A 25503-nucleotide genomic window follows, 5' to 3' on the forward strand; every position below is an offset into this window, starting at 1 on the left:
GCCTAATTGGACCAATCTATATAAACATAGAATAATTAATAACATGTGCAAATTGCAAAGTCGCTTCTTCTGAAAATATTGCAAACAAAAAGTCACAAATTATTTTCATTGCGTGTACCGCATGTATAGGGGTGCTAATCCCAGCTCATTTATTCTTTCATTAAAACCCGACTCGGCTCAGCTCAACTTTCAAGAGTAAAACCCGACTCAGCTCGGTCCATTTGCCCGAACTCGGCTCAAACCCAATTAATTGTAGTATATTTCAAAGGTCCAAACTCATGTTTGAATTTCAGCCTTAGATTGGTGTGTACCTGTTCGGTACTGATATTTTAATTATGAGATGGTGATCAATTGGGAATTGTTTTCTACATTGTTGTACTAGTAACCAAGTGTATATGCGGCATATATATATGCTAGCATGAACATTAATTGAAAGCTAGCACAATGTTCATGTCATCATGATTTATCAATAATTTCACTATTGAATTGATCACCCCGCCACTAGTGGAAAATATGGAATCAGGATCGGTTATATACACATATCAGTAACGGAATCCAACCGATCCTGATGAAGGCGATACTGATACTATCAGGATCGGTTTTATATTTTTTAAAGAACCGTTCCAAATAGAAACTAATAGGATCGGTTTTTTCATAAAACCGATCTTAATAGTAGTTATCTAGATCCGTTTTAGAATACCAACCGCTCCAGATAGGAACTATTAAGATCAGTTTTAATATAAAAACCGTTCTTGATAATATTTTCGAATATTTTTTTTTATTAAAAATTTCATATCTAGATCAGTTTTTGAATAAAAACCGATCCAGATAGGAACTATTAAGATCAGTTTTTATATAAAAACCGTTCTTGATAATATTTTCGAATATTTTTTTTTATTAAAAATTTCATATCTAGATCAGTTTTTGAATAAAAACCGATCCAGATAGGAACTATTAAGATCAGTTTTTATATAAAAACCGTTCTTGATAATATTTTCGAATATTTTTTTTTATTAAAAATTTCATATCTATATCAGTTTTTGAATAAAAACCGATCCAGAAAGGAACTATTAAGATCAGTTTTTATATAAAAACCGTTCTTGATAATATTTTCGAATATTTTCTTTTATTAAAAATTTCATATCTAGATCAGTTTTTGAATAAAAACCGATCCAGATAGGAACTATTAAGATCAGTTTTTATATAAAAACCGTTCTTGATAATATTTTCGAATATTTTTTTTTATTAAAAATTTCATATCTAGATCAGTTTTTAAATAAAAACCGATCCAGATACGAACTAGCAAGATCAGTTTTTATATAAAACCGATCCTGATACTTTTTTTTTTGTTGGAATGAGGATTTGAAATCTGGATCGGTTTTTAAAAAAATAACCGATCATAATAGTAGTAATCTGGATCGGTTGTTTAAAATAACCGATCCTGATGTTTTATTGAAGCTAAAAAAAATATTTTTATTTATTTGACCAGCTTCCATATATATTTTGCTGGCCAGCATCCTAAATATATTTTTTTTTGCACAGTAAGAAACAATAATCAAATATCATATACACATCATAAATTAAATATCATACACATCTTAAATTATTACAAAAAATTCATGTTCATACAAAGTTTTGTGAAGCATTACATATTATAACAAGAAATTTAAATCAAAAAAAAATTAATTAACAAACATACAAGTGACTAATTGAGCTATTTCTTCAATTAACACACATTTATGCAATTAATGTAAAGCACAACAATAAAAAAATCAATAATTACCTCTTTTGCAATCACATCACTTGAGATTAAAAAAGATCCTAAAAATAAAAACAAATGTAACAATTAGATGGAAAAACATTTTACAATAAAAAATACAAAAAAATGTGTTTTTAAAGCATAATAATGAGAAAATTATATAAAGTTAATACCGTAATAGTTGATCGGCCGAGCCGGAGGTGCGAGAGGCTCGGCTTTGAGAGGAAGAGACGGAGAGAAAGAGAGAGAGAGACACGGAGGAGAGGGAGAGACGGAGACAGAGAGAGAGACACAAAGAGTACAGAGGGAGAGACGGAGACAGTGAGAGAGACCAAGACCAAAATATATATGGTTAGACCAAGACCATATTGATTCGAATTTGATCAGACGGTTCATATATAGGATGTACATAGGGAATGAAATATCTTTAATTTGACCTCTTTAAAGAAATTAATTCAATTATAAACCTCTTTTAAAAAAAAAAACATACTTGAAAGCTGGCCAGGTTTTACAATGCTACCTTTAAAAAGAAAAAAGAAAAAAAAGAAAAAAGAAAAAAAAGAAAAAAAAGAAAAAAAAGAAAAAAAAGAAAAAAAAGAAAAAAAAGAAAAAAAAGAAAAAAAAGAAAAAAAAGAAAAAAAGAAAAAAGAAAAAAGAAAAAAAAAAAAAAAAAGAAAAAAAAAAAAAAAAAGAAAAAAAATAAATTATCAAGAACAGTTTTTAGCAATAAAACCGTTCCTGATAGTATTTGGATCGGTTTTATTGCTAAAAACCGATCCAGATGCTATTTTCTGATATATATTTCATTTGTTATATGTATTTAAGTTATCTGAGATATATATATATAACCAGAGATTATTTAAAAAAAAATAAACAACTTGTTTGTGTTTGTATAATTGTTTGTTTAATTATTTATTTGTTATTTATAAATTAATACCATAAAATTAATTGCTTAATTGATGTCATGAACAAATGGAAACGAATTCATATTACCTGAGATAACAAAATATATATGGTTAGACCAAGACCATATTGATTCGAATTTTATCAGACGGTTCATATATAGGATGTACATAGGAAATGAAATATCTTTAATTTGACCTCTTTAAAGAAATTAATTCAATTATAAACCTCTTTTAAAAAAAAAACATACTTGAAAGCTGGCCAGGTTTTACAATGCTACCTTTAAAAAAAAAAAAAAAAAAAAAAAAAAAAAATTATCAAGAACGGTTTTTAGCAATAAAACCGTTCCTGATAGTATCTGGATCGGTTTTATTGCTAAAAACCGATCCAGATGCTATTTTCTGATATATATTTCATTTGTTATATGTATTTAAGTTATCTGAGAAATATATATATAACCAGAGATTATTTAAAAAAAATAAACAACTTGTTTGTGTTTGTATAATTGTTTGTTTAATTATTTATTTGTTATTTATAAATTAATACCATAAAATTAATTGCTTAATTGATGTCATGAACAAATGGAAACGAATTCATATTACCTGAGATAACAAAATATATATGGTTAGACCAAGACCATATTGATTCGAATTTGATCAGACGGTTCATATATAGGATGTACATAGGGAATGAAATATCTTTAATTTGACCTCTTTAAAGAAATTAATTTAATTATAAACCTCTTTAAAAATAAAAAAAACGTACTTGAAAGCTGGCCAGGTTTTACCATGCTACCTTTAAAAAAAAAAAAAAAAAAAAAAAAAAAAAAAAAAAAAAAAATTATCAAGAACGGTTTTTAGCAATAAAACCGTTCCTGATAGTATCTGGATCGGTTTTATTGCTAAAAACCGATCCTGATGCTATTTTCTGATATATATTTCATTTGTTAGATGTATTTAAGTTATCTGAGAAATATATATATAACCAGAGATTATTTAAAAAAAATAAACAACTTGTTTGTGTTTGTATAATTGTTTGTTTAATTATTTATTTGTTATTTATAAATTAATACCATAAAATTAATTGCTTAATTGATGTCATGAACAAATGGAAACGAATTCATATTACCTGAGATAACAAAATATATATGGTTAGACCAAGACCATATTGATTCGAATTTGATCAGACGGTTCATATATAGGATGTACATAGGGAATGAAATATCTTTAATTTGACCTCTTTAAAGAAATTAATTCAATTATAAACCTCTTTTAAAAAAAAAAACATACTTGAAAGCTGGCCAGGTTTTACCATGCTACCTTAAAAAAAAAAAAAAAAAAAAAAAAAAAAAAAAAAAAAAATTATCAAGAACGGTTTTTAGCAATAAAACCGTTCCTGATAGTATTTGGATCGGTTTTATTGCTAAAAACCGATCCAGATGCTATTTTCTGATATATATTTCATTTGTTATATGTATTTAAGTTATCTGAGATATATATATATAACCAGAGATTATTTAAAAAAAAATAAACAACTTGTTTGTGTTTGTATAATTGTTTGTTTAATTATTTATTTGTTATTTATAAATTAATACCATAAAATTAATTGCTTAATTGATGTCATGAACAAATGGAAACGAATTCATATTACCTGAGATAACAAAATATATATGGTTAGACCAAGACCATATTGATTCGAATTTTATCAGACGGTTCATATATAGGATGTACATAGGGAATGAAATATCTTTAATTTGACATCTTTAAAGAAATTAATTCAATTATAAACCTCTTTTAAAAAAAAAAAACATACTTGAAAGCTGGCCAGATTTTACAATGCTACCTTTAAAAAAAAAAAAAAAAAAAAAAAAAAAAAATTTATCAAGAACGGTTTTTAGCAATAAAACCGTTCCTGATAGTATTTGGATCGGTTTTATTGCTAAAAACCGATCCAGATGCTATTTTCTGATATATATTTCATTTGTTATATGTATTTAAGTTATCTGAGATATATATATATATAACCAGAGATTATTTAAAAAAAAATAAACAACTTGTTTGTGTTTGTATAATTGTTTGTTTAATTATTTATTTGTTATTTATAAATTAATACCATAAAATTAATTGCTTAATTGATGTCATGAACAAATGGAAACGAATTCATATTACCTGAGATAACAAAATATATATGGTTAGACCAAGACCATATTGATTCGAATTGGATCAGACGGTTCATATATAGGATGTACATAGGAAATGAAATATCTTTAATTTGACCTCTTTAAAGAAATTAATTCAATTATAAACCTCTTTTAAAAAAAAAACATACTTGAAAGCTGGCCAGGTTTTACAATGCTACCTTTAAAAAAAAAAAAAAAAAAAAAAAAAAATTATCAAGAACGGTTTTTAGCAATAAAACCGTTCCTGATAGTATCTGGATCGGTTTTATTGCTAAAAACCGATCCAGATGCTATTTTCTGATATATATTTCATTTGTTATATGTATTTAAGTTATCTGAGAAATATATATATAACCAGAGATTATTTAAAAAAAATAAACAACTTGTTTGTGTTTGTATAATTGTTTGTTTAATTATTTATTTGTTATTTATAAATTAATACCATAAAATTAATTGCTTAATTGATGTCATGAACAAATGGAAACGAATTCATATTACCTGAGATAACAAAATATATATGGTTAGACCAAGACCATATTGATTCGAATTTGATCAGACGGTTCATATATAGGATGTACATAGGGAATGAAATATCTTTAATTTGACCTCTTTAAAGAAATTAATTTAATTATAAACCTCTTTAAAAAAAAAAAAAACGTACTTGAAAGCTGGCCAGGTTTTACCATGCTACCTTAAAAAAAAAAAAAAAAAAAAAAAAAAAAAAAAAAAAATTAAAATTATCAAGAACGGTTTTTAGCAATAAAACCGTTCCTGATAGTATCTGGATCGGTTTTATTGCTAAAAACCGATCCAGATGCTATTTTCTGATATATTTTAATTTGTTAGATGTATTTAAGTTATCTGGATCGGTTATTATGTATAGACCCGATCCAGATGCTATTTTATGATATATTTCAATTAATAAGATTTATTTGAGATATTTTAATTATCAGGATCGGTTTTTGTTGGAAACGGATCCTGATACTATCAGGATCGGTTTTTACTAAAAACTGATCCAAATGATTGAACTATTAGGATCGGTTCTAAAATAAAACCGATCCTGATAGTATCAGGATCCGTTTCCACAAAAAACCGATCCTAATAGTAATAAACTAGGATCGGTTGTTACTAAAAACCGATCTGAATAGTTTTTAGGATCGGTTTTTTTAAATAAACCGATCCAGATACTTATTAGGATCGGGTGTCCATATAACCGATCCAGATAGGCCGATCCTGATTTCTGTTTTTCCACTAGTGCGCTCACCAAAGTGTGTGCGCATCGCACTTAAAGCTTCTAGCAATCATGCTATATTTCGTATAAAAGTGATCTTTCAAGGCCGAATTGGGATCAACTAGGAAATACATTTTTTAAGCTTACAAAAAATAAATTAAAAAAACTGTAGATAAGTGTTAGTTTGTAACCACTCCATCAATTCCTGAAAGAGATAGAAGAATATCACATTCGCTGCCCCACGTTGAGAGCGATCCTTATTATTCAAATCCATCCTTAATTCTAGCTAACTGTGTTAATATTTATAGTAATAAATAGTAGTCTTCCAACTTCCAAAATATAAGGGCGTGTTTGGATTTTACTGTTCACATGGAAAAAAAAAATTCACTCAGACTGAATTTTTTTTTCCCACGTGAACAGTAAAATTTAGTTCAAAAATTTTGCAATTCCATTCTTATTCCTATTCCCGTCCGTCTGCCGAACACGTCCTAAACAAACAAACAAAAAATGTATCATTTTCCAAGCCCCACGGATCAAGTCAAGTATATCTTAATTAGTTTGCGTTCATGTGCCGCATCCTTGCAGTTGTTAGTATGAATATTTATATTTTTAAAATATGTGATTATACTATATTATATTCTAATGATGTATTCTTATACTAGTGAGAGTGGACACAATTTTTTTTTTTTGTTAAAAAACTTAATTGGGTTAGCGCTTATATTTTTGAATCGTCTGTTTATATATATTATTACAACAAGTGTGTCATACTATTACACAGGTGTTTATTATAATAAAAGCATATATAAGAAAGTTGTTTAGTTACGAAACTTGAACTGATGTAACATTGTATGTTTATACTTTGGAACCAGATGTTCGTAATATTGTAACATATATTTGAACTTTTACAACATTTGTTTATATATACTAATTAAAGTGGTCGATATGGAAGCTGTTTTTACTTGATTTTTTTTTTTTACTTTTGATTTGATATTTACACTATTACAACAGAAGTTTATAGTATTACAACATCTGTATATTAATTAATTTTTTTTATTATAAAGGCCCGATATACTTCAACATCTTTTAAATGTTATTTTTGAAAATTGAACTTGTGATCTCTTCATAGAGATATATACCAGACTCGTGCCATTGCACTAAGCCTGCGCGGTTCTATATATATACTGATACTAATACTATAGAAAAGAAGGTTGGACGAGAGCGAGGGAAAGAATAAGAGACAATGGGTTGTCAGAGTAGACGAGCATTGGTGTTCTTTAGATGTTGGACAATTTGATGTAAAAAAAATTAATGTAAAAAATCAACGTTTTAGAATGTCATGGTATTCTTTAGATGTTGGACAATTTGAAAAGAAGGAACCTAAGAGTTTTTTTTTTTTTTTTTAAATACTAGCGAGAATAATCGGGCTAATTATATATGAAAGCAAGGTGTGGCAACAAGTTGACGAATGAAATATTGCTAATTACTAGCTAGAGAATCTCTTATACTTTTCACTTTTTTTATTAGCTGGTCTGCTTTCTTATTCATGCTGTTAAGTCCATGTTTTATATTTTAATATATTTTTTCTAAATTTGTACTATCTACTTTCTATTATTTTTTCTTGTTGGTGTGGGAGGTAATCGCTTATTTTATTTTTTTGAAATAGAATGTACAGTGTATAAATTAAAGTACCTAGTTAATTATAAGTATAAATTAGTCTCGTTGGCTGCTTGTGTAGACTTGGCTTTTTAAACTAATTTGGTTTCATTTTTCCTTTAAAAAGAGAAACTAATTTTATCAGGATAATAAAAGTAGGTTTGACATACAACCAAAAACAAGCACATGAACAATAATATGATCCCAGCCATAACCATACACAAACTAAGCAAACTATATATACCAAAATGCTAGCTAGGTAGATAGATATGCTTCCATAATTCATACAACAATAGATGGCGCCTTTTACTCTTTCCCCCATTTTCTTTGTGGTTCTAGCTCTTTTCTATGCTGCTATCTCTGTTGAGAGCAATGTGGTACCGGCTATCTTTGCATTTGGTGACTCACTAGCTGATGTCGGTAATAACAACTACCTTAATGTTCCAATCAACGACAAGTCGAATTTTCCTCACTACGGCATCGATTTCCTGGGTCAGGTTCCCACCGGGAGGTTTAGTAATGGTTTCAATACAATTGACTTCATCGGTGTGTCCCTTTTCTATCGCCTTTGTCTGAAGTTTTCTTTTTCTTACTTTCATTTAACTTAATTAATATTCTTTTTAATGAAATGTTCAGCCCGTTTTAGTTGCTCCTATAGATTAGTAGGTTGTGTATGAATCCCCAAATAAGAGTTACTGAAATTTCAAGATAATTTTTTTTTTTTTTTCATTTCATCCTATATATATTATGTGATATCATGGCCTTTGAAAGATCGAGATACATGGATAGCACGATGGTTGTAAATTTAATTATGATGCTTCCCTAATTGTAATCACTTTAGTTTCATTGGATATAAAAATGCACTCCAAGTCTCAATCCAAAAGTGCTTCCCAGCATGTGGGCAAAGCCATAGCATGATAAATTAATAAAGAGCAACAAAACTAAAAATATATTACCTAAAAGAAAAGCGACCTGATTAGAAAATAATAACTCACTAGGGTTTGACAACACCATAGAACAAATTTGATCCCAAACAATGATTACACTACTTTAATTGGGTGATTCTCCAGAGCATCAATCAATTAGCAAAAAAATTCAAATTTCTACTTAGTTTTAATGGTTTATTCTTAATCAGTCCTTTATTGGTCTGATTATTCTTCCGATGAGAACTCCTTTTCCAGGTTGGATACTATATCATTCCTTGAAAAAATTAGAAACAATCAAAACAATTATACATGGTTAAGATTGAATATATGCTATACAAGATATCAATTATACAGATATAGCAAAGAAAACAATTGGTGTATTTCTGATAACTATCTGATTTTAGGAGGGGGGGCGATGTAGAACGGGAACTTAATTCCTTGGGGAACATGTTATTGATTTCTTCAGAAATTAATACGAGTACTAAAATTAATATTCTTTGCATTTTTCTATGTCTATTACAGCAAAGAACCTTGGCTTTCAGAAAAGTCCACCACCTTATCTTTCTATCAAAAATGTGGGAGACATGCTGGGAGGCGTCAGTTTCGCTTCTGCCGGCTCAGGAATACTTCAAACTACTGTAATTGAGAATCTATCACTATTAAATTATCACTTTAGAATGCTATTTATCATAATACTCATATTTCACATTTTATTGTATGGATTATAATTATGGGACATTAGTAGTTTAGTACATTTTATCTTACAATGCATTGATGTTTATTTATTGATTACACATTTAATTAGGGCCAAGGAAAAGGAATATTGGACATGGCGACGCAAGTTAACTACTTTGAAAAAACCAAACATGATCTAGCAACAAAACTTGGTGAATTAGTTGTTGATATTCATCTGACGAAGTCTCTTTTTTACTTTGTAACTGCAAACAATGACATTTTTGCATATTATGTTGCTACCGGAGCTGCAAACAGCACAGAAAATGCACAATTCATCGAGAATCTTGTTGATGAGTTCTTAGGCCATCTAACGGTAATAATCTCTTTCACAAACTAATTTACTTACAGAAATAATCCTAAAATAAAAAATGAAGAAATTAAAAATCATCTGCAATGCACCTTAATCATAGATGTAACTGCGGGCAAAAGGTGGTAATAGATTATAGAATAAAGGTAGTTTGAATAATTGGTGGGGAAGCAAGTGATCAGAGTAAATATTTGGCTGTGCCAGTTCAGTCCCTTATCAACCCAAAATGATAAAACACAATTTAGTATAGATATATATTATTAAAAGTAAATATTCAATTTGTATAGTAGATAATAGTATAATACTTGCTACCAAAAGTTTACAACCTTTTGAATTTAATGTCGTATAATTTAGAAACTTCACAAGCTGGGGGCAAGGAAGTTTGCGATAACAGGAACCGGCCCCCTCGGTTGTGTGCCATTTATAAGGAGCCTAACCCCTACAGGCGGCTGTTTTGATGCATTGAACCAACTATCAGTGCAGTTCAATGCGGTTGCTGAATCCCGGATAAAACAACTCAGCGGTCAGCTTGCTGGATTTCAATATTCTTACTTTAAATCTAACATTGCGACGGCCATGATTACAGCTGTGCTGGATAAATTTGGTAAGATTTTTGTTATTAAGATAATTAAGTTGATATATAGGTCTTTGTCAGTTGTTTAGTTGACACCATTAATTTAATTTGTGTTGTCATTTAATGCATCAGTTTATAAGAGTTTTGATAACAGAATTGTTGGTATTCCCATTGAAACATATAAATCATGCATTTTAAGAATTATCAATAAAATATGAATAGCTCAAGAATCCTGAACTCTGACAAAGTTACTAATAACTGTATATTTTGTTCATATTTTCCTAATCAATTCTTCAGGATTTAAGGAGCTCGGAAGCGCTTGTTGTGGTGGTGGGAAGTTCAATGGGGAAGCACAATGCAACCCAAATGCAACCTACTGCTCAAATAGGCATGAACACATGTTTTGGGATTGGTTTCATCCAACACAATCTATGTACTTTTTTATAGCTCAGTTTCAACTCTTTGGTACCATCAACGTCGCCGCGCCGATCAATCTAAGGAGATTAGCAGTCCAGTTGTAAAATGTAGATCGCATTGTTTTGCTGTGCATTTTATATTCTTTGAAGTACAATTGTATCTAATAACCAATTCATCTTCAGATTTGGCTCCAATAAATTTTACTCCTTTGATTTTATCATTTCGGCTTAATAAAATAAAATCCGGGGTAATTGTGCATTTGTACCTCAAAGATGGCGTTTTCCTGTACATTAAATTTCAAATACTCAGATGTGGGCCGTCTTGTGTCAGAAAGAAAAGGCCCATAATCCAATTGTTGAGCCTGACATGCATATTTTGCTCTTCATTCTTTTTGTTCTCTAATGAGGACTTGAAAGTTGAAACACTTTATTAGTAGATTTTTTTTTTTTTTTTTGTGTGATTACATCGTACGCGGATAAAATGGTTTTTTTTTGTCAAAGATCAGTGAGTCTTTTTTTATAATTTTACCGCAAGCAGTGTTTGTTCCGTTAAAAAGATTAAAAACAGTTGTATTTAAAAAAAATCGGCATTTCCTCTATATTAGAGCCACACTGCTTTGTTAGACTGATTTGATCACAGTCAAAGGCAGTTAGATAGGATGTTACTGTCAGAGAGATTGTTAAATTGTTTTCTCTGCAGTTAGATAGGATGTTATTGTCATAGAGATTGTTAAATTGTTTTCTCTGCCTATATATAGCCATTATTGTAGAGTAGAACAAGGGTGTTTTTAAATTCACCAAATTTTTTTTCTGAACTCAACGCTAGAAATTATAATTGGCTTCAAACAATGAATTCAAATCGTTGAAATCCTTCTACTTTATGAGTGATGCGTCTATATGCAAAAAAATTTAAATTTAAAATTAATTTTGTATAGAGTCAAGTGGTCAAAAGGCGTCCAAAAAATGAATACATTAAAATTAATTTATAAACTTTTTAAATTTTGACCACTTAACTTTATATTAAATTAATTAGAAACTTTAAAATTTTCACATGTAGGTGCATCACTCATAGGATAGAAATATTTCAACGATTTGAATTTGTTGTTTGAAACCAATTCAATAGGTTTTAGAGTTGAATAAAGACTTGGTGAACTTAGAAACACTCTAGTTCTACTCATTATCGTATATGCACAATATACAATAATGAAAATAGAATATACTTATTTATTTTATCTCTTCCACAAATATTATGGTATGAGAGCCTAAAAGATGGCACACTCCAGTTTATTTTTTTTTTCCCTTCTTAATCTGATCCCTTGTCATACCAGAAACTTACCATACACTAATCTAAACCAGAAATAAAAAATATATATACATCTCGCAAATCAGCAAAACCAGAAAAAAAGAAAAGAAAAAGAAAAGCACTGACCTCAGATAACAAAAAACACTGCCTTTGTTCTCAGCCTTCTCTGAACAACCTACTTCTTGTCTGAACAACATTCGTCTGATCTGATCGATTGGATCAATCATTAATGTCAAGTGAAAATGCTATGTGTGCCTTTAGAAATGCTATATTTTAACGTTTCTATTCCGAGGAAGATACGAGTCATATGACCAAATGCACAGTGAATCGTTACAATACACTGAAACGCAATATCACCTCTTTCTCCCAGTCTGTTCCATTTTCGCTTCCGCCAAAAATCCTTTCGGGAAAGCAGGTGAGCACTGAGCACATGTTGGGTCCCGATTTGCTCAGGATGTAGCCCATGAGGCATCGACACGTGTCACATACCTTATCCTTTTTTTTGTGTTTCTCTCCGCCGAAATTTTTATTCATAAAAAAATATAAATAAAAATGAGAGAGGTTGAACGGTAATTTTAAAAATAAGAAGGCAGGTACAAAATATGGTGTTCTAGCAGCACAATATACTGTGTTGTACAAGAGTCAAACTTTTGATCTATAAAGATGAAATACGTAATAGAAATCAATCATATAAAATTTTCATATTAAAAATGAAGATCAATTCACAGTACTCATGACATTTTCCTCTAAGAAAATCATATAAAAATAATTTAAATAAAATAGAGGTCAATTGATCCTATTCATATAAGCTCCCTTTGTCTCTGGTACTGTAGTCACATCCAAAAAAAAAAAAAAGGGAAGGAAAGGACGCCATACTATCCAAACAATCCCACTGCACCTCAAACAACAAACGGTGACATATGACTCAAAGAGGCTGAGAAGCAACAAAGCAATGAAACGCTCATTGAAAGACGGATACATATATGGTATTATCATTATTCGCTCCAAATCCGCTCCGTTTTCACCTCTAGATACTCATTATAGTAAGAAAAAATATTTTCAGAAATATAAAATTTAAATTATCGGAAAACAGAAAACCATTGATTTGGTTTGTGTTAACCCCCAACACCCTCCGAATTCATAGAATTTAAAGGAACAGAAGTACAGAACTAATGATTTGACTTTGGTCAAATGCCAAAAAAACTGAACTAATAGTTCAATCGATTTGGTTTTCCAAACTATGTAGCCAATGGTGTGCAAATTGTGGAAACTAAAGGGACCGACCCTACTATTAGTTTGATCCCTTTTATGTATTAAATAAAATTCCACGACTTTCTGATAATTATTTTTTTATATTTCTAAAAATAATAAATTTTTTTATGGTAAGCCTTACTGGATCCAAAATTTAGTTCTTGATGAGCTTAATTTCAAATGATATATTCAAACTATTAAAATCTACTCCACAAGTTGTACATTTACATGTAAATTTTAAATTAATTTTGTATACGTTAAGACGATAAAAAATAATAAAATTAATAGCATCAAAATTAACCTATGGACCTTTCTGTTTAACTGCTTGACATTGTTTTTGTTATATGTTTTTAAGCGCTTGACATTGTATTAATTCAAAATTTATAAATTACATGTAAATACATAGTTATATAGTTATAGTAAAGTATACCGGTTTTAACATTTTGAATTTATGGTTCGAAGTTAATATATATTTCTACTACTATAACTTCATATATTGGGCACGGCAAGTGTATTATTTTGATAGCGTTACTTCATATATTGTTCAAAAAAAAAAAAAAATGATATATTGTTCACAATTTGGATTTGTCCCTGAATAAACGTCTCTATCAATTGGTCTATTCTTGTCGCTACTGAGCAATGGAATAAAGCTGCCTAGTTATGACATTATTGAAGAGCTCCAGTAAATAAATTTTTGACAACTATGGTTATATGTTGCTGTACCAAACCTTGCACAAGAAGATGAGCTGTCACAAAATAAACACGTTGATGTTATTGAATGAATGACATTAACTCGTTTTCAATAAATGAAATGAAGAGTAAATAGGACAGACGTGTGAAATATGGTGTTCATTGTATCCGTGACTGTGGGGACTAATTTGGAAAATAAATGTGAACTCGCTTAAAAAAATCATTGGCACGTGCGCTACCAAATATAGGCGTAGAACTAGGTTGTTTTTAAATTCATCAATTTTTTTGGTGAATTCAAGGCTAAAATTCATCAAATCGGTTTTAAATAATGAATCTGAATCGTTGAAACCTACCGTAAGTTATGCGTCTACATGTGCAAATTTTAAACATTCGAATTAATTTAGTATAAAGTCAAGCGGTCAAAAAATGTTTAAAAAATGAATGCATTAAAATTAATTTATTAACCTTCTAATTTTAACCGATTGACTTTATACTAAATTAATTTAAATATTTAAAATTTTCACACGTAGACGCATTACTCGTAAGGTGGGTGGATTTTAACTATTCGGATTCATCATTTAAAGCAAATTTGACGGGTTTTAGACTTGATTTCACTAAGAAACATAGTGAACTTGAGAACACCCAGTTCTACTCCCAAATATAATTCAAATGTTGACTATTCATCTGATTAAATAAATATTGGCCGTTATCAGTCGGTGCCTAAATCATATAGAAAATGAAATCTAAACAATAAATTAAGAGAAATTTAGATATATGCTCATCATAACTTCATCAATTAGATATTTGTCCATCAAAACTTTAAATTTAGTTATTTCCCCATTCAAAATCATTCAAATTATTTATATCTCCATTTTATGATTTAATCAATTAAAAACATTAATTTTCAGGGATTAAAAAATAAAATTACATTTTTACCCTAATCCCTTCCTTCTCTTTGCTAATTACCAATTTTCTTCCATTTTCATTCTATTTCTCTGCTGACTAGTTGCTTAAAATCAATCTGTCTTGTTACCCCGCTTGCTTGTCCATCTGACCTCTCTCTCCTTGAGCCCTCTCTCTTCTCAGTTCCTTCTCAATCCAAATGGACACACATTCAAACGGCGATTTCAGATTCGGGTTTTGATTCAAAAATCCTTAAATTGTTCTCTTTTCTACTTAGATTCAATCTCTTAGCACAAGGGTTGGAGAGGTGCAATGGAAATTGATAGAGCAATAAGGGAGAGGGCTGATAGTCCTTTTGAAGTTATATCATCTCTTGTTATGCTTTATATTATATATTTTCACGGAAACTTTATATTATATATTTATGCGTCGATTCATTCATTTGGGTTTTTGATTATTCATTTACTGGTCTTTTCCCCAATGAGCTTTAATACATGATATTCTAATTATACGCAATATGTCTTTTTATAATTATTGATCCACAAGAAAAAATAATGTTTCTTTAATTTGCTTGTGAATTAATAATTTTGAAAAGTCTAGAGGAGACATTCAGCCATGCTCCACGAAGAAAACGTAAGGAGAGAGGACCGGAAAGAGAATGGAAGGATAGAGGAGATGAAATTTTCTCCTTTTCCTTCTTGTTAATTTATATAACAAGCAAAATTAATTTTTACCCTCCTCTGCCATCTTTTTTTTTTCATCGTGACATCTTATGAAGCACAACTTTAGAATTCTGAAATCAGCCAATCAAAAATTGACAAAAAAAAAATGTGATAGGAACTGAGAAGAGAGGCGCTCAAGGAGAGAGAGGTCAGGTAGACAAACAAGCGGGGTATCAAGAGAGAGTGATTTTAAGGAACTAGTCAGCAAAGAAATGAAAATGAAAATGAAAGAAGAATGGTAATTAGCAAAGAGAAGGAAGGGATAAGGGTAAAAATGTAATTTTATTTTTTAATCACTAGTAATTAATGTTTTTAATTGATTAAATCATAAAATGGGGATATAAATAAATTGAATGATTTTGAATGTGAAAATAACTAAATTTAAAGTTTTGATGGGTAAATATCTAATTGATGAAGTTATGATGGACATATATCTAAAGTTCTCATAAATTAATTTGCCAGGTCAACACCTGAGGGCTAAGGCCCATAATCCCAGAGCAATCGTTTTCCATGTGGCAGAGCACATTATAAATACGCATGGATTGAAGTTTATCAATTACCAAACTCAAATTTGCTCATCCAAAAAGCAACCATGGCATCTCCTTCAAGCTTATTAGGCATTGGCATTTTCTCTATTCTTTCGGTTCTTACCAGAGCACGAGCAACCATACCGCTTTTTGTGTTTGGTGATTCTCTGGCTGATAACGGTAACAACAATAACCTCACTGTACCACTCTTAGACAAGGCCAATTTCCCTCACAACGGTATCGACTTCCCTGGGAGGATCGCAACCGGGAGGTTCAGTAATGGGTTCAATGGTGTAGACTACAAAGGTATAAACAATTTAATAATTTTAAGTTCTCTCAATTTGTTACTTAATTTCTTGTATTACTTTCTAAAGCTGATATTTACCATGTACTTATAACATAATTTTTTTTTTTTTTTTGTGATTTTATCAGCAAGGTTTTTAGGATTTCCAATAGGCCCTCCACCTTACATGTCTTTAACAGAACCAAACCAAATGCTACATGGAGTAAACTTTGCATCTGCTGGCTCTGGGATACTAGACACTACTGTGAGTTGCAAATAAAATCTCTTGTCTTTTCATTATCAGTAGTATGTCGCTTTCTTGCTTAATTATTAATAATCATCACAACTGTAACACTAACACAACTAATTAATGGCTAGCAAATTTAATAACCCAAATCATATCACTGTGAAGCAAAATGCTCCTTATATTATTAATTTTGTTCATTTTGCAAAAATCAGGGTCCAGGAACTATCAGTATGAAGGCACAAATTGAAAATTTTGAAAAAGTAATTCAGGTTCTTCAGCAGACACTCGGCCAACATCAGGCCAAAGATAAAATCACCACTTCTATATTCAACATTGTCACAGCAAACAATGACTTGTTTGCACATTACTTTGCGACTGGAGCAGCCAATGCAACCTTAAATGAGCAATTCATCGACAACCTTGTCGATAGGTTCATTCAGCACCTAACGGTAACATACATTTTGTTTTCCTTTTTCTCTTTTAATCAAGAATGTCCATAGTTGCGTTAGCATTATATATTAAATCTATCATGCAAGTATCAATCACTGAATGATAAGAGCACTTGATAGTGATGGTGATTAATTATTGCAGTCACTTTACAATCTTGGAGCAAGGAATTTTGACATATCTGGCACAGGACAAGTTGGCTGTGTGCCATTTCTGTTAAGCCAAAACCCGGAAGGGACTTGCATCGACGTATTGAACCAGTTATCCGTGCAGTACAACACAGCTGTCTCAGCAAGAGTGAACCAACTTAGGTCACAGCTTCAAGGAATGAGATACTCCTACTCTAACATATACCGCATGACATCTCACTTGATGCAAAACCCAGTTTTATACGGTAAGACAGATCTACACTCAAATTGTATCTAGATCTAAACATGGAATTATTAAAATGGTCTTAATTAGACTAATCAGGCAAAACCTTAATACCTTATAACACAAATGCAACCTCACATGCAAATTACCACGTTATAGTTTGTAAAGTGATATGAAAACATTTTGTTCCAACAATACCAGTTTGTTCATAATGCTCCATAAATAATGTGTTCTTAATACTTATTTCATTTAGGTATGATGGATAGTAAGAACGCATGCTGCGGGGGTGGAAAGTTCAATGGAGAAGTCCAGTGCACAACAGAAGCAACATACTGTTCCAACAGAAATAACTACTACTTTTGGGACTGGTATCACCCAACAGAAGCCATCTATAGAATGACTTCACATTTGGCCTTCTTTGGTTCGTCGATTTATTCCGCGCCAATTAATATCCAACAGCTTGCTATGGGGATTACATTATCGACTTCAGAAGCATCATAGTTATATTTAAAATTGTATTTGAATTCGGTGTGTTTACAGATTAATTTGCAATAATTGGCATCCCCTCAAGTACCTGACCTATCAGTTCGATACTCAATTTGCAGTTGTCGCAATAAGCTCATTGATCTATTGTATTTTTTGTTCCTTTATTTGATGTACATGTATTCAGTTGTCAGTGGAAACCTGATACACTAATAAATAAAGCTAAGCTTCAATGATGATTAACATATATTATTTCTAGCATAAAAGTTGGTAGCCTTTACTGTTTCTGAAATTACTTTTTGTACAATTGTAGTAATTAGTGTTCAATTAATAATCTCCCTGGCTGCAATGAATGGCAGGGGTAATAGATCTAAAAGGCTAAAACAAGTACAATATGTTATAAAATGAACGAAAAGAAGGTACAGTGGATCAAATGTAAGTTTCACAAACTGTATAGTAGACAGACAAAAAAGTACTGTATGTCTGTATCAAACCATCTTTTCTTTTAGGGGGAATTTCTTTTTTTTTTTTTTTTTGAAGGACAGTGAGAACACTGTCAATTCCATTGATTAAAAAGAAAGTTATTTACAAAATTATTGTACCTACTAGCTCTACCTAAACCTAACTCTCCCTAATTATAATTTACAAATATTACATCACTATCAATATGTAGCTATCCTATTTGCTCGCCCTGACTTCGCATGCCCAGTACTTTATACCATTGTAATGCCTCACGCATTGCCTGAGGTGCCAGGAATTGCACTCGGAGGCGTTTCTGTGTAAAGTATCTCCTATTTCTCTCTTTCCAAATGGCCCAACATCCTGCCGCCCAAATGGCATCCCATAGGCTCCTTAGATGTGCTGGTACCTCAGGTCTGATGGACCACCACTGATTCCACGAAGGTGATGATGGTGTCCTGCCTAATGTTGCATACCACCATGCCATAAGTTTTCTCCAAAAATTGGTTGCATATGTACATGAGAACATCAAATGCTCCGTTGTTTCAATGTTATTATCCCCGCATAGGTAACAGCCAGCTTGTACATTGCACCCTCTTTCTCGAAGCACTTGTTGCGTTAGTAGCCTATCTCTGATTGCTACCCACATAAATACTTTTATTTTCATTGGTATCTTAATGGACCACAAGGTGAGATTGATCCTGCTAATCTCTCCTGTATCATGTAATCGCGTGTAAGCAGATGAGGTTGTAAATAAACCATTCACTGCCCATCTCCATACCACTGCAGAGGTGATAGTCGGTGGCACAACCGAACATGAGTAGAATGATGACAGGTCCAATATGGATTTTAGGAAGGAGGAGCAATGTCCCGCGCTGGCTAATTGTTCTTGGTCAGTAGTGCCATAGAGCTTCGTCACCGTTTGAGCCCACATCCCTAGAGGGTCTGCCTCCAATTTCCAAAGCCATTTGGCAAGAAGGGCCCGATTTTGTGTGTCCAAATCCAGTATTCCCATACCACCATTTCTCCTGAGCAAACATACTGTGTCCCATCCCACAAGGCAATTGATACCTCCACAGGGTTTGTTGCCTTTCCATAGGAATGATCGCCTCGCCTGGTCTATATGTTTGATTACGCCTTTAGGAATTTTGAAAATTACGTATTTCCATCTCTAAATTTTGAAATTACGTTTTTCCCCCTCTAAACTTCAAAAACTCACATATATATTTATCCATTTTATCGTCTTTTATGATAATACTCATTCTAAATTTATAAAATACCTATTTTACCCTTCATTAAAAGTATGAAACAGCCCATCCAACTCAAATTTAAATCTGAAGGGTTCCACTACTGTCCGATCCACACGCATCGCAATAAGAGTATTGCATGTTCGCTTTAAGATATACATGTTAATCTAGCGCACACGAATCTTAAAGCAATTTTGATCCGCGTGCATTACTTTAAGATCTGTGCATGTTGCTTCAATATTCGTGTATGTTCGCTTCGAAATTTGTGTTGATTTAGCGTGCATGGATCTTAAAGCAATTCGGACAGTAGAGAAACCTTCAAATCAAATTGGAGTAAGATAGGCGTTTTATGCTTTTTAATAAAAGGGTAAAATATGTATTTTATAAATTTAGAATGTGTTTTAATATAAAATAAAATAAAATGGGTAAATATGTGAGATTTAATATTTAGAGGGGAAAATATGTAATTTTAAAATTTAGAGTAGAAAATACGTAATTTTGAAGTTTTTGAGGGGTATACGTGAAATTCCCCTTTTCTTTTATGTAAACTGGCAGCAGTTTACTGATATGTAAATGGCCAGCAACGGACTGACTACTTTGAGGCCTAAATCATTACTCGTTTAATAAGCATTGAGGGCTAGAATTCAGGCCCAACAAATAATTTTAAGCCCAAAGCCCGTAAATAAGTGGTAGTGTAAACTGTAATCTGTAATCAGTTCACTGGTAGGCTGAGACAGAGAGAGAGAGAGAGAGAGAGAGAGAGAGAGAGATGGCATGGGGAGGGCTGTTCCTAAGCTGGAGGCGTCCCTCGTCGGAGCAGCAGAAGGTTTGCATCTCCAGCGCTGGCGACTTCAACTACTCAACTGATTTCTACTGCGCCACCTCCAGCGCCGAACTAGAGACAGAGAAAAGCAAGGCTCTAACCAGTAATGGATTTTCCATTAACCGCGCCCGTGTTCTCCTCGGATCCGGCCCAGAGACCTTTCGCATAGCCAAATCAGCTCTCCTGTCATGGAGGTTTTCAAGATTTTAAAATCTAACTTATTAGTACATAGATTTCTGTGTGACATTTCATTAAACAATCTATAGGCATTTTTCATTGGGATGGGCTATGGTGGATCCAGATACACCAGTGAATAAGGAGACGAGGTTTTGCGTCTGTGTAAAAGAAGTGCTTCCCTGGCTTATGATGCCTCTTCAAATTGCCTATGTGACAAGTACTGTAAAAGGACCCACAAAAAGCTCCTTCTCCTTTGGAAGTGGAACTCTACAAGGCCACCTCCTGGTACCTGCAGTTCTCTTTTTGCTTTTGTATCCTTTTGTCAGAAATGGAAACATGTAGTCATGAAATCTTCTAATTAGCACTAACCTTACTTTCTAAGTCAAACAGTTCTCTCTTGTTTATATTGATGGAAAATATTATTTATTTCTGGCATCCTATCGTACAAGGCTCATCAAAACAAATTCTAATGTGTCAATGCAGATTTTGATGTGCAAATGGTCAGATGTCTGAACTGTGTACACATTATATCCTGTGTTATTATTATTTTTTTGTGAAGTATGAATCTGTGTAATTTTGATATATTGTAGGGTTGTAGTCATAAGACATCTGAAAATAAATGATGTTTGTTAAGTCTGAATCATATTATTCTTTCTATCAATGCATAATAGGTTATACTTCCGGCCATTTGACGTGCTGACATATCAAAATTCTGAGTCCAAGGCTTAAGTGCCTTGTACAATCATATATGGTATCAAAATTAAGAGTGTTCTCCAATGACTGTATTTCATTTTTGGCTGTAGGCTGGAGAGGAGAGGTTCTCTGTTCAGTGGGATGAAGATGACAAAGTTTGGTATGAAATATTCTCCTTCTCAAAACCCGCACACATCCTTTCAGTTATCGGGTACCCATATGTGCTGCTAAGGCAGAAGTATTTTGCTCAACGGTCGGCTCGAGCACTTCTGAGATATGTCAATTCTCAAAAATTGGAAACGTGGAGGAGTTAGCAGAGTACTGCCAATTTCCCATTGGAATGCTTACAAGCTGTTTATGACATGGTTATTTGCCATAATAAAATGTGGTGCCATTTTACAAGTTTGAGAATACCTGACACAAGTATTTGTGCTGTATTAATTTATTTTCAGCAACATTTCGACAACTCTAGGCGCAGTGGCCATACTCTTTTGCTGGCCTTCCCTACCGTAAAAAACATATAAAGACTACCAACAAAAAATAAAAAAATAAATAAGAAGCGTGCATAATTTTTCCTTGAAAACCATTATCAAATACTCTCTTCTATAATCACTGAAGCTACTGTCGAATTTTTCCTTGTGTAATTTCAGTGAACAATGTAAAATGTATAACTTTGTTTTTGAAAAATGTAAAATGTAGAACTTCTAAGAAAAATATTTGATGAATGAAATCCATTTCAGATAACAACTGCAATGATAAATCAACAGTGAGCATCAATACCAACATATAGCAAACAACAACAACAAATTTCACTAAACTGCCAATTGCACATTTAAGTTACAACAATACCATGCAGATTTCACTAATCAGCAGTGAGCATCAATACCAATCATTGAAACAACAAATTTCAATGATTAAAATAACCAGATTTCCATGCAGAAGTCGTACTCTAGCACAACTTCAAATGCACATTTAAGTGACACATAATAAACTAATACTCTTATTTAAATCACTAATGTACAGTACATGCTCCTGCTTTTATTCACAACTACCATAATACCCCAAAATGTATGTTGCATCCACAGCTGCGGCAACTCAAGCTGCATCTCATACTTTTTATCTTTAGTGAAGATGAAAACATACACCCGTCAACAACATCATTTAATTTGAACAAGTACCACTACAAGATGCATGTTCCATGTGTCAATCACTCAGCAGCAGCCTGCTATATTAGAAAGCTCGATTAGTAAAGAATCATAACTCAACTCAAGATTTAAGATAATATGAAACAGATAACGTATTGAACTTAATTACTTGATTGAGGGGGTTGTCAGGGGATTTCTTCCACATCTTCCAAATCATGTCTTTGTATTGGTTGAGAGTCAACCCAGGCTTTTCTTCCTTCAACTTTGGTAATTCAGCCTCCTCAAATGCCTAAAAAACAATTATATTTTTCATCAGCAAACGTCAAATTATCATGCTGGCAAATGGAAGGCATTTTTACGAGTAATCAATTAAATCAAGAAAGTCAATTATTGTAATATAGACTTTAAAGAAAACTCCGGAGTCCTTCAATCAATGTAGCACATACCAAAAGGCTGCTTTAACCTAAATAGACTAATTCTTTCAACACACAATCCCAACCACATCTCTTCAAATTTTAAAAACTAGGACTCGGATAAGAAAACAGTACGTCTTTGATTTGACAAAATTTCTAATACCAACAATACTAAAGCGGGCTAATAACAACAACACAAGAAAAAGAAAACTGGGCACAATAAGTATACATATATATTTTTAATAAAAATAAAAGAACCATACATATATATTGGTTAAAAAGGGAATATATAAATGTATCAAGGAGGATGTACATTCAGATAAAAAGATAAACTATATGGTATTTTGGTCCCTGTCTACTCTGACAGCAAAAATCAAATATCTAAAGCAGGAGCCAGGAAGAAAATGCTTTACCTTGAAGGTAGCCTTGAGACGCCTTTCAGGGTGGCGATCGGGTGCCAGCACTGGCTCAGTAATTGTCATCTTTGTCAGAGCCTCATCCACCGAGTGTGCCTCAAGGATTGAATCATCCCTATTGGTATTGTTAACAAGCACCATTTTCTCGTACTCCTCCTCATCAGCTATCCTGCTTTGCCGTTTTTTCGCTACCTCAGCCTCCCGCTGCAGCCTCTGCTGCTCTTCCTCCTGCCTCTTTGCCAACTCTGCTGCAGTCACCTGTTACCAAGTATTAAAGAATCAAAAAGGTTTTCAACATCCACTTGAATCTTGTAAACAACTGGATAATTAACACAATAAAGTTTGGATCATTATATTTTCAAATTGTCTCTTTCTTTCTGAATTTACAATTGACATAAAAAGTTCCCCAAGTGGCATCTAATAAAAGTCCTTTTGTTGATTTTCACTTTATCACCTGTTGTTAAAAACCGAGGTATGAATCAGGATGCATTGATTATACGCTTTAACCTCAATAACCACGACTATATTGGATCATATTTCGCTTTAGTTCAGTTCAATTAGGGCACTATAACTCAGATTACAACCAAAACTTCAAAGCGACTTCTAGAGCAAGAGGTACACGAAGAAACCTTTGGAACGGGGATGGAAACCCTAGATTCTTTAGGGGTGGGCTTGCGTCCCATTTTTTCGAGCTGCTGTTGTTCCTGCTCAGCGAGCTTGCGGATCTCAGCGCGGCGTGCGGCGGCCTCAGCGCGCTTCTCAGCCTCCTCTTCGCGTTTCTTGGCTGCGCGGGACTTGGGGCCTTCGGCGTCACGCCAATAGGCCTCCTCCTTGTCGCGCGTATCCTTCTCCTTGCGCTCCGCCTCCGTCGCGCTCCGACGAGCCCTCGCCGCCTCGGCCTTCGTGTTCACGCCCATCTTCTTCGGCATGGTTGGAGAGGAAGGCGAGAGATCGATTGGGTTTGTATGTGACTTGTGAGATTGGGAAATCGCGGCTGAGGAGAACACGAAAAAGGCCCGAAATTTTTATTAATAGAAAATATAATAAAAAAATATCCAGATTAGGGGACGCTTTTCGGGATTTTTCAGATATAAGGAAAACGTTTTTAAATATCGCGGCCAATGGCCGTTGTGGCTTATAACGGCCATACTTAGTGCCTTATTAACCATTCTAACTACATTAACCATGCTAATTGAACCAGAGAAAAAAATCGGAAAAAAACCCTGTCCGTTGTGAATAGAAACGGCCAGGCGAAAAAAATAAAAAATTGCTGTCCGTGATTAATAGCAACGGCCAGAAAAGAAAAAAAAAAAAAAAAAAAAAGAGGCTGTCCGCGATTAACAGCAACGGCCAGGGAAAAGATAAAAAAAAAAAAAAAGAGGCTGTCCGTGATGGTTTGTAACGGGCAGGGGCGGAAGAAAAAAAAAAAAAAAGTGGGCCGTGATTAATAGCAACGGCCATAGCCCATTCTTTCATTCACCTCCCTCGTTCTCTCACGCTCTCTCTCGCTCCCCTTTCGCTCGCTCTCTCTGTCTCTGTCTCCGCCGACAGCACCAAAAGAGGAAGAAAAAAAAAAATCGGTGGTCCTAACTGAGGAAGGAGATCACAACAACGTACAAAGGACGTTATAGAAAGCAACGGCCAGGTCTTCCCTCCATTTCGTCCTCTCTCTTTCTCAAGTAAGTTTTTTTTTTTTTACTTAAATTAGTAATATCTCAATAATTTGTTAATTTGATTAGTTGTGAAGACAATTATTAAGTTTAATTAGGTGAAATTACAACCAATTAGTAATTTTTTGAAAAATATTGTTAATTAGGTGGAATTGTAACCAATTAGGTGGAATTGAAACCAATTAGGTGGAATTGTAACCAATTAGGTGGAATTGAAACCAATTAGGTGGAATTGTAACCAATTTGATTGTAGAAATTAGTAATTTCTCAAATAGATTTAATTTTGTAATTAAGCATTAATTTTGTATTTAAGTTTAATTTCATAAATTAGCACACACTATTTAGGTTTAATATTTTAATTAGTATCCGATTAAGTTTAAATTTACAAATTAGTTTTAATTTTGTCAAATTGTACCAAACTTGCATTAACTTTATGTTTTCATTTTATTCAATTAGTTCTAGATTTATATTTTAGGTTTTATTACAATTTAACAAATATTATGTAGAAAATTCATCGTATTATGTACCTAAAAAATGTACACTTGAATA

General features: G+C 32.4%; 4 protein-coding genes across 5 annotated transcripts; 3 read left to right on the forward strand and 1 right to left on the reverse strand.

Moving 5' to 3' along the window:
* Nucleotides 1–8021: 8021 nt before the first annotated feature.
* On the forward strand, nucleotides 8022–10882 carry LOC144551858 (GDSL esterase/lipase At5g37690-like). The gene is made up of 4 exons (XM_078299956.1): nucleotides 8022–8271; nucleotides 9174–9367; nucleotides 9457–9699; nucleotides 10048–10882. The coding sequence occupies exons 1-4, from the start codon at nucleotides 8022–8024 to the stop codon at nucleotides 10354–10356; spliced, it is 996 nt and encodes a 331-aa protein (XP_078156082.1). The 3' UTR covers nucleotides 10357–10882.
* A 5226-nt stretch (nucleotides 10883–16108) lies between these two features.
* LOC144551485 (GDSL esterase/lipase At1g71691-like) lies at nucleotides 16109–18177 on the forward strand. Its single transcript, XM_078299453.1, has 5 exons — nucleotides 16109–16385; nucleotides 16512–16627; nucleotides 16822–17058; nucleotides 17201–17450; nucleotides 17682–18177. The coding sequence occupies exons 1-5, from the start codon at nucleotides 16145–16147 to the stop codon at nucleotides 17927–17929; spliced, it is 1092 nt and encodes a 363-aa protein (XP_078155579.1). The 5' UTR covers nucleotides 16109–16144; the 3' UTR covers nucleotides 17930–18177.
* A 2168-nt stretch (nucleotides 18178–20345) lies between these two features.
* Nucleotides 20346–21781, forward strand: LOC144551488 (outer envelope protein). Its single transcript, XM_078299457.1, has 3 exons — nucleotides 20346–20634; nucleotides 20707–20902; nucleotides 21421–21781. Exons 1-3 carry the CDS (start codon nucleotides 20387–20389, stop codon nucleotides 21622–21624), a joined length of 648 nt encoding a protein of 215 aa, XP_078155583.1. The 5' UTR covers nucleotides 20346–20386; the 3' UTR covers nucleotides 21625–21781.
* Nucleotides 21782–22097: 316 nt separating this feature from the next.
* On the reverse strand, nucleotides 22098–24294 carry LOC144551487 (coiled-coil protein). 2 transcript variants are annotated; one of them, XM_078299456.1, is made up of 4 exons: nucleotides 23914–24294; nucleotides 23282–23542; nucleotides 22625–22744; nucleotides 22098–22532 (listed from the first exon to the last, which is right to left on the reverse strand). In XM_078299456.1, exons 1-4 carry the CDS (start codon nucleotides 24211–24213, stop codon nucleotides 22518–22520), a joined length of 696 nt encoding a protein of 231 aa, XP_078155582.1. In that variant the 5' UTR covers nucleotides 24214–24294; the 3' UTR covers nucleotides 22098–22517. The 2 variants fall into 2 exon arrangements, with proteins under 2 accessions (XP_078155582.1, XP_078155581.1); XM_078299455.1 differs by having other exon boundaries at nucleotides 22223–22535.
* Between the last annotated feature and the right edge of the window lie 1209 nt (nucleotides 24295–25503).

Source organism: Carex rostrata, chromosome 3 (assembly GCF_964058835.1).
Source record: "Carex rostrata chromosome 3, lpCarRost1.2, whole genome shotgun sequence".
Lineage (NCBI taxonomy): Eukaryota > Viridiplantae > Streptophyta > Magnoliopsida > Poales > Cyperaceae > Carex > Carex rostrata.

What these genes read in the sequence shown, in the direction of transcription:
- LOC144551858 (XM_078299956.1), top strand. Translation starts at nt 8,022, where the DNA reads ATGGCGCCTTTTACTCTTTCCCCCATTTTCTTTGTGGTTCTAGCTCTT. An exon ending in TCATATTTCACATTTTATTG is followed by an intron (nt 9,368 to 9,456) that starts TATGGATTATAA and finishes ACATTTAATTAG; the next exon opens with GGCCAAGGAAAAGGAATATT. An exon ending in AGTTCTTAGGCCATCTAACG is followed by an intron (nt 9,700 to 10,047) that starts GTAATAATCTCT and finishes CGTATAATTTAG; the next exon opens with AAACTTCACAAGCTGGGGGC.
- LOC144551485 (XM_078299453.1), top strand. Translation starts at nt 16,145, where the DNA reads ATGGCATCTCCTTCAAGCTTATTAGGCATTGGCATTTTCTCTATTCTT. An exon ending in GGTTCATTCAGCACCTAACG is followed by an intron (nt 17,059 to 17,200) that starts GTAACATACATT and finishes TAATTATTGCAG; the next exon opens with TCACTTTACAATCTTGGAGC. An exon ending in GCAAAACCCAGTTTTATACG is followed by an intron (nt 17,451 to 17,681) that starts GTAAGACAGATC and finishes TATTTCATTTAG; the next exon opens with GTATGATGGATAGTAAGAAC.
- LOC144551488 (XM_078299457.1), top strand. Translation starts at nt 20,387, where the DNA reads ATGGCATGGGGAGGGCTGTTCCTAAGCTGGAGGCGTCCCTCGTCGGAG. An exon ending in TCAGCTCTCCTGTCATGGAG is followed by an intron (nt 20,635 to 20,706) that starts GTTTTCAAGATT and finishes AACAATCTATAG; the next exon opens with GCATTTTTCATTGGGATGGG. An exon ending in CTCTACAAGGCCACCTCCTG is followed by an intron (nt 20,903 to 21,420) that starts GTACCTGCAGTT and finishes TTTTGGCTGTAG; the next exon opens with GCTGGAGAGGAGAGGTTCTC.
- LOC144551487 (XM_078299455.1), bottom strand. Translation starts at nt 24,213, where the DNA reads ATGCCGAAGAAGATGGGCGTGAACACGAAGGCCGAGGCGGCGAGGGCT. An exon ending in TTTCCATCCCCGTTCCAAAG is followed by an intron (nt 23,543 to 23,913) that starts GTTTCTTCGTGT and finishes ACTTGGTAACAG; the next exon opens with GTGACTGCAGCAGAGTTGGC. An exon ending in GTCTCAAGGCTACCTTCAAG is followed by an intron (nt 22,745 to 23,281) that starts GTAAAGCATTTT and finishes ATTGTTTTTTAG; the next exon opens with GCATTTGAGGAGGCTGAATT.